Here is an 8778-nt window from a genome sequence, read left to right as displayed (position 1 = left end):
TCTCTGAATCAGGAAAGGTGGGCAGGCCGCGTGTGGGCCGCGGGCCATACGTTGAGTCTCACTGTTTGAAATGTGAACATTGTTCTGCTGCAGTCAATGGACTAAACCAGAGAAGAAGAAAACAGACTTTACCGTGAAGATCCTCAGTGTGGATCAGTATAATATCAGCCTGATGGCTGCAGTTTAGTGTCAGCACAACTTTCACATCATATTCATCTCAGCACAACTAAAACATGCTGACTGACCTCAGAGTTTCAAGTCCACATCCTGGACTCTCCAGGAAACCACACAGATGCTTCACTCCTGAATCCTGCAGCTTGTTGTTGGAGCTCAGGTCCAGCTGTCTCAGATGGGAGGGGTTGGACTTCAGTGCTGCTGCCAGATAATCACAGCTGATCTCTGACAAACCACAGCTCTCCAATCTGTATAAAGAATGAAAGATGTAAGTTTATTAGACAAAGTGTGAGCTTGAAATCATTCAGTGTTTCATCATCTGTTCAGAGCTGAAGAAGGTTCAGAATGTAGACGTTTAGAAAATGGAAACTCCAAACAGCTGAAGCCAACAGGAAGCAGCTTCAAACAAACACAACAAGAGAAAAAACTCTGAATGTTTCACATTAAAGTCGTACATTTATCATAAAAACAGGACAAAGACTTGAAAAAGTCGTGTTTTTCCTTCCAGGAACCACAAGGCTTCACTTTTAAAGGTGAAGTGTGAAAGAAATGGACATATTTGAAGTCCAACACCTTTTTCCAGTCACATTATTAAAGCAGACAAACTACAAGCTCATTTTCATTCCAACAAGTCATCTTCTGACCTGGACTAACAACACTGGTCTCTATGTGCAGTGTGAGACCACTGTGAGACCAGTGCTCAGGGAGCATCTACAAAGTGCAACACTGAAAGAACATCACACACTCATTTGCTTCCAGCACTTTCACACAAACATCTACTGTCATTATTGTCACCAAACTCTGTGGATCCTTTATTGCAAATTCAAACGGGATCAAATGGTCAGACAAAAGAGGGTTATGAGGAAATATGTTGAAATGTTGTGTATTAGCAGCAAGTTATTGAATCATTTTCCTCAGAAACCAAACAAAATGACTGACAAACATGTTTTCACAAACTCAGTGTTGGACTTGGATCAGCAGGATAAGCTGATGTTTAAAGGCATTTGAGTGTCGCTGTATGAGAGTCCAGTTATTACTCAACATTTATGGATGATGTTCTTTCAGTGTTGCACTTTGTAGACGCTCCCTGAGCCTCACAGCCAGCTGCACATGGACCAGCTGACATTACCCAGCATTAGAAGATAAAACAGTAAATGAGAGCAGCTAAACACACAAAGATGGAAACACAGAGCGTGGATCTTTCACTCGACGGCACGTACACGGACACGCCGTCGGGGCTGAAAGTGGACAGCTCACAGATCCTGAAGCTGCAGGTTTCATCTGTCTCCAACCAAAACTGACTGAACCAGCAGCAGAAGAAGATCCAAACTACGCTTTACGTTTGATGAACATCGTCATGAATTCTCTCTGACTTTGACGTTTACTTCCTGCACAGCTCTCTCTCTCTCAGTGTACTTCAAGAACAGTTTACCTTCAAAAATCTGTTTCCTGCGTTATTCACTGCTTATTACGCACCAGTCTGCTGTTGTGTTCACTGCTGTCGGCCTCCGAAAACAAAGCCTCATTTCTGCTGTTCAATACTGAAGAAATTTAAACCTTTTAAAATGATGACAGATTAAAAACTCTCAGCTGTGTCTGTAATCAAACCTCTGTAACTTTGCTTCACTTCAGCAGCATCAGCTCATGTTCACATGTTGATTCATGGTTTGCTTCAGTTTTTGATGGACTGCAGAATATTTTGAAGGTTATCTGCTATAAAAAGCCAGAACAGGAAAATCTGCTTCATGTGTTTCTGTTTGATCCTCAGTGACTTTGACACAAAGGCCTCTGCTGTGATGATCACACCTCTGATCAAGTCTCACAGTGTCAGCTTTGTTTTTATACATATGGATATGTGCTGATAAATGATCAGAGTTATAATATTTCCCACTGTCTGCTGTGTGCCGTGACCTTTGACCTGCTAAAGACAGTCAGCTGTGGATTATTCATTGTTGTGTCTGATACTTAGAACTGTGAGGAAGAACACTACCTAGTTAATCAGGGTCCCCTCTCTCTGAATCAGGAAAGGTGGGCAGGCCGCGTGTGGGCCGCGGGCCATACGTTGAGTCTCACTGTTTGAAATGTGAACATTGTTCTGCTGCAGTCAATGGACTAAACCAGAGAAGAAGAAAACAGACTTTACCATGAAGATCCTCAGTGTGGATCAGTATAATATCAGCCTGATGTCTGCAGTTTAGTGTCAGCACAACTTTCACATCATATTCATCTCAGCACAACTAAAACATGCTGACTGACCTCAGAGTTTCAAGTCCACATCCTGGACTCTCCAGGAAACCACACAGATGCTTCACTCCTGAATCCTGCAGCTTTTTGTTGTAGCTCAGGTCCAGCTCTCTCAGATGGGAGGGGTTGGACTTCAGTGCTGCTGCCAGATAATCACAGCTGATCTCTGACAAACCACAGCCCCTCAATCTGTATAAACCAATAATTGATTAAATATGTAATTAACTAATTTGAATTGTACATAAATAAATAATGAATTATTTTAAATGACATTAACTGATAATTCATTATCAATAAATATTTTTTTAATTAATTACTAAAATAAATAATTCATTAATGATGTATTTATTTAATACAACCATAAAATTATTGCTAGTTTAATCAAAATAAATTTAAGACATCAATATTAAAGGTTAAATTATGATAATGAATACATGCAACTATAACTGATGACGTAAGAATTTGGATTTTTTAAGCTAAAGCAAAGGTGCTGACTCACTTGGCATGTTACTCTCAAATCCTCCCTAATAACAATAACATAATTACACTTTAGCCACAAGAGGGCAGCAGCATTAATACAAGTCACGTGTATATAAAGGTACAGTGATTATATTACAGTGATTTTGACAAAAACAAAACAGAAGTTGATGGCAGTGTGTTTTTCCATAACATACCAACCAAATTAAATAATAAAAACTTCATAACTTACAGAACTTTTTTAGCGGCTTTGACCACTGGCAGCAGCCTCAGAAGAGCCTCCTCTGAAGCAAAGTATTTCTGCAGGTCAAACACATCCAGATCTTTTTCTGATGACAGTAAGATGAAGACCAGAGCTGACCACTGAGCAGGAGACAGTTTATCTGTGGAGAGACGTCCTGAACTCAGGGACTGTTGGATCTCCTCCACTAGAGAACGATCATTCAGTTCATTCAGACAGTGAAACAGATTGATGCTTTTCTCTGCAGACAGATTCTCACTGAGCTTCTCCTTGATGTACTGAACTGCTTCTTGATTGGTCTGTGAGCTACTTCCTGTCTGTGTCATCAGGCCTTGCAAATGAGTTTGATTGGTCTTCAGACCCAAGAGAAAACGAAGGAACAAGTCCAGGTGTCCATTGGGGCTCTGTAAGGCCTTGTCCACAGCACACTGGTAGAAGTATTTCTCTGAAGATTTTCTTGTTTGAAACACCTTCCTCGCACTCTGGTAGAGAGATTGGAGTTTTGGTTTATCAAATAATTTAGACCACAAGGACGTTGTTTGTTGTTCTTCCAGCAGATTGAGTTCAGAGTTGATGAAGGTCAGGTGGACATGAAGAGCAGCCAGAAACTCCTGAACACTGAGATGAACAAAGCAGAACACCTTGTCCTGGTACAGTTGTTTCTCCTCTTTAAAGATCTGTGTGAACACTCCTGAGTACACTGAGGCTGCTCTGATATCGATGCCACACTCTGTCAGGTCTGGTTCATAGAAGATCAGGTTTCCTTTCTGCAGCTGATCAAAAGCCAGTTTTCCCAGTGACTCAATCATCTTCCTGCTCTCTGGACTCCAGTGTGGATCTGTCTCAGATCCTCCATCATATTTGATCCTCTTCACTTTGGCCTGAACCACCAGGAAGTGGATGTACATCTCAGTCAGGGTGTTGGGCAGCTCTCCTCCCTCTCTGGTTTCCAGCACATCCTCCAGAACTGTAGCAGTGATCCAGCAGAAGACTGGGATGTGACACATGATGTGGAGGCTTCGAGCTTTCTTGATGTGGGAGATGATCCTGCTGGCCTGCTCCTCATCTCTGAATCTCTTCCTGAAGTACTCCTCCTTCTGTGGGTCAGTGAACCCTCTCACCTCTGTCACCATGTCGACACACTGAGGAGGGATCTGATTGGCTGCTGCAGGTCGTGTTGTTATCCAGAGGCGAGCAGAAGGGAGCAGGTTCCCTCTGATGAGGTTTGTCAGCAGCTCATCCAATGAGGTGGACTTTCTGGTTTCTGTCAGGATTTTAGTTTTGTTGAAGTCCAAATTAAGTCGACACTCATCCAGACCATCAAGTATGAACACAACCTGGAAGTCTTCAAGCCTGCAGATTCCTGATTCGTTAGTTTGATTAAAGAAGTGATGAACAAGTTCCACCAAGCTGAACTTTTCCTCTTTCAGCACATTCAGCTCTCTGAAAGTGAATGGAAATATGAACTGGATGTCCTGGTTGGCTTTGTCTTCAGCCCAGTCCAGGCTGTATTTCTGTGTTAAGACTGTTTTCCCAATGCCAGCCACTCCCTTTGTCAGCACTGTTCTGATTGGTTCATCTCTTCCAGGTGAGGCTTTAAAGATGTCTTCTTGTCTGATTGTTGTTTCTGGTCTGTCTGGTTTCCTGGATGCTGTTTCAATCTGTCTGACCTCATGTTCCTCATTGACCTCTGCAGTCCCTCCCTCTGTGATGTAGAGCTCTGTGTAGATCTGATTCAGGAGGGTTGGGCTTCCTGCTTTAGCGATGCCCTCAAACACACACTCGAACTTCTTCTTCAGTTGGGCTTTAAGTTCACGTTTACGGAGTGAAGCAAATATTTCTGAAAATAAGAAATTCAGAAAAAAATATTATATAATAAATATCATAGCCTTTCAGTACCCTGAAAGGATGAATGTCTATTGGTCCATTTCTTGAGCCATTAGGAAAGATCAATATTCAGTCTTTAGAGAAATTCTCTTACTGCTCTGCAGATGGTCAGCCATCTCATGCTGCTTAAGTCTCCTCAAGAAGTGGAGTGTGATCTTCAGAAATGCTTCTCTGCAGCTCTTTCTTTCATCTTCATCCTCACCTTCAAACATCTCCTCATCCTCCATCTGGCTCTTTAAAGTTTCTGGGTGATCTGGACTCAGAAGCTTCTGGATCTTCTTCAGCTCGTTCTTCACAAACATGGTGATGTTGTCCTCCAGCCGCTGGAAAAGAAGACTATATGAATTACACAGTGGTAAATGGACTGGTTCTTATATAGCTCTCTTTGATACTCTGTGCACACAAAGCATTTTATACAACATGCCTCATTCAACCAAGCACATTGTTCTATGCTTAAATACTTTCTTTCACACTCTGATGGATGCATCAGAGGGCAGCTTGGGTTTAGTACGTTACCCAGTACATTTGCCAGCCAGGGTTTGATTCACAAACCTTCTGACTAGTAGCTGACCTGCTCCCCTCCTGAGCTACAGTCACCCCAATCTGACTGACATCATGGAGCCTAAACTCTGATTTATGTTGGACACACTGACAATCCTCTGGTCCACAAAGTGCAGCATAGAGGTGACTGAAAAGAACAAATGTAAACGTAGTACTACAAACCATAACCACAGAGTCCAGGTGTGTTTGATGTTGCTGTGCAGGCTGACCAGTGGAAACCTCTGCTCTCTGCTGGTCCACTCTGTGGAGGAGTAATGTATAATTAGCTCATGTTATGTCTGTCCACACACAGACACAAGCTAAAGGTCCATGAAGTGATGTTTGGATGGGTTCAGTCAATCAGATGACTGTCATGGTGAAGCTTTGCTAGTCCTGCTGATCCCACTGAGAATTAACAACTCAGTTTCCAGATGTCTGTAGTTTTCTGCTCAGTTTCTTTAGTCCCAACAGCTCTTACCATCTCCTGCATAAAGCTTTCCCTCCATGCTCAGATACCCTGGAATAAGGTGCTCTCTTTATATCAGTGACTGGTTTAAAGTGACAACTTGCAGTGCTCGCCAAACTTTGTGTCAGCAAAGGTAGTTCTAATGTTTCTTACATTTATTATATTTTTTACATTTTTACACACACAAATTAATGAACGCAAAAACATAAACTTTTCAGATATTTTGATTCACAATGTTACAAAACTCAGTTCACAACTACACAGTCTGATTTACAAGTACAAAATATTTATGACCACAGTTTGAGCCGATGTATGTCCCGAGTCTGTGGACTCAGTAGTTTTGTTTTGATTGTTCTTGTCTTTTGTTACAATTTCATTCTGATTAAGATTTTCTAGTTCTGAGGTTTTGGTTTCTGTGTTCCCTCTGTACTGTGTTAGTATTGTGTCTCTGTGTTCACTTCCTGTTTTATTTTGACAGTGCCATGTCCTATGTTAGTGTGTCTACTTTTGCTTCCCCTTGTCTGGTTATGTCCAATGAATCCTGCTGTGTCTCCCTTTTCACATTCCCTGATGGCTCTTTTGCGTATATGAGCCCTTTGTTTTCTCCTGCTTGTTGCTGGTTCGTCTGTGTTATCTCTCCGTGTCTCCGTTTAAGGTTTCAGGTTAGTTTTTTAGTTTTTCAGTAGAGGTTATCTTAGCTTCTGCACAGGCCATCTCCACTGCACTTCACTGTTTCAATAAAGCTCACTCACTTCACAGCAGTGTCGGCATCTTGGGTCCTTTATTAAATTCAACATGGCTCGCCCCGCTAGCCGTGACATAAGATGTGAAAACAATATCCAAAAAACATGAGGGACAAACAGGGAATAGTTTTAAGGTGCAGGGCCAACAAACTGAGTCTAGCCATGAACTCAGAGTTGATTGAATTAGCATTTTGAATTGGCTGATCTGAGTTACTTCAATCAAGTCTATGTTCACTTTGAGTTAAGACTATATGTGATTAATGTCAAAGAAAAAAGCCATCATCAGCAACTGATTCTGATTTAGCAGGTTTTCAAATCTAAACGGTACCCATCCCTAGCTGGCTGTAGTTAAACCTTTACTTAAAAAGCATCCCTAGACCCAGCTGTCTTAGCTAATTATAGGCCGATCTCCAACCTGACAATCCTTGAAAGAGTAGTTGGGGGGCGACAATCAGAGGGGCAGTGTGATGATCTTATGTTACAAACTACTGCAGTCAAGTCATTAAGGGAGACGGGATCAAACTGCTCTAAGACAGCTGAGCACACAGGAGAAAGACTCGGATCTGAGGCAGCAGTCGGCGAGACAAGAGCCCTAATAGATAGAAGCTTGTTGTTAAAAATGCTAAAAAATCATCACAAATACTTGGTGAAGAAATGACTCCGACATTATCACGTCAACGAAAAAAACAATTGAGTACATTAAAAAGTACCTGAGGCCTGTGACTATTTACTGACACTAAGTTTAAGACAAACTGTGTCTGCAGTTTGTACAGCTTCTTGGTGAGCAGAAAGACAGAAAGTCCTTAAAATCTGTAGAGAAACATACAATCTGTCCTTTTTCCATCTCCTTTCAGCGCGTCTACAGTAACGTCTAAGGGAGCGCGTATGTTCATTCAACCACAGCTCTGATAAATGCTTAGCGCGCAGAGTCCTGAACGGAGCAATAGAGACCAAAATATCAGTGCAGGTAGAATGAAGAAAGTCCGAAAAGTCCTCAACACTTTAACAGCTGGAGTTCATTATTCCAGAGTCCATAAAGGCAGCAGAAAAAGCGGCGCTGTTAGAGCATTAAGCGCTCGCTTTTTACGCACTGAGGCGCATGGCTTATCTACCGAGCAGCGCATAGTTAGAGTGAACAACCAGTGTTGGTCAAGTTACTTGAAAAAAGTAATCAGTAACTAATTACTGATTACTTCCCCAAAAAAGTAATCCCGTTACTTTACTGATTACTTATTTTCAAAAGTAATTAATTACTTCGTTACTTAGTTACTTAGTTACATTTTAAAAACACGATTTACAACCTGAATAGGTAATAAAGCGATAGATCTTTCAGCCCAATTCTACTTTTTCTGCATAATCCATCATACAAAATGTAATCAAATGGAAAAGTCTCTTTTTTTAACTTGTTTTATTAGTTTTAATCTTTTAACTTTATGCATCAAGCAAAAATTTAATTATATGCAACATTCTCTGACTTGAATAAATTAGTTTAACATTTAAACCTATTTTCTACACATTCCAGCACATAAAATAAAATATTTGTTGTGTTTACACTCAGTCTTTCAAATAGATGCAAGTAAAACACAGCAGAAAATAAATAAAGTCAAAGACTCAGCTGTCCTGTTGCTCTATTTTCACCTGTAAAGCAGGAGTAGGGTAGGCGGAGGTTTACCCTGGTGCAGGTGTGCAGCGGTCAATGGAAAAATCCGCGAGTTTCTCTGTGAGTTTCCCATTACGTCATAGCTCACTCAGTGCTTGCTCGGAAGTTTAGGGTTTTTCTTTCGCTGTAAAAAGAAGTTTTCTTCCCACGCACAACGGACACTAATGTTTTTGTCACTTTTTATGGAATCAAACTCAAAGTAAGGTCAGTGCTTCCACGCTTTAAACGCTGCACGCTCATACTCTCTCCTGCACTCGATATATGATCCATTGTTGATCTGCACACAGCTGTTGTCACTAACGGCGCACTCGCTTATGTCACTGTCGTGAGACATTCTCGCAAAAAA

At 41.3% G+C, this 8778-nt stretch overlaps 1 protein-coding gene across 1 annotated transcript; it reads right to left on the bottom strand.

The window, feature by feature from the left end:
- Positions 1-226: 226 nt before the first annotated feature.
- LOC146634526 (protein NLRC3-like) lies at positions 227-5806 on the bottom strand. The gene is made up of 5 exons (XM_085377501.1): positions 5747-5806; positions 5118-5346; positions 3662-4976; positions 3128-3610; positions 227-422 (listed from the first exon to the last, which is right to left on the bottom strand). The coding sequence occupies exons 1-5, from the start codon at positions 5747-5749 to the stop codon at positions 227-229; spliced, it is 2226 nt and encodes a 741-aa protein (XP_085233627.1). The 5' UTR covers positions 5750-5806.
- Positions 5807-8778: the final 2972 nt, after the last annotated feature.

This window comes from Diplotaxodon limnothrissa, linkage group LG3 (assembly GCF_057381915.1).
Source record: "Diplotaxodon limnothrissa isolate DT_005_m linkage group LG3, D_limnothrissa_male_GT1.1, whole genome shotgun sequence".
Lineage (NCBI taxonomy): Eukaryota > Metazoa > Chordata > Actinopteri > Cichliformes > Cichlidae > Diplotaxodon > Diplotaxodon limnothrissa.
This window is presented reverse-complemented; position numbering and strand designations above follow the sequence as displayed.

Bases quoted from the DNA above. Each gene is read 5' to 3' on its own strand.
- LOC146634526 (XM_085377501.1), bottom strand. The intron at 4,977-5,117 runs GTAAGAGAATTT...TCTTATTTTCAG, and splicing joins GGCTGACCATCTGCAGAGCA to AAATATTTGCTTCACTCCGT. The intron at 3,611-3,661 runs GTCTAAATTATT...CCAGAGTGCGAG, and splicing joins CAACAAACAACGTCCTTGTG to GAAGGTGTTTCAAACAAGAA.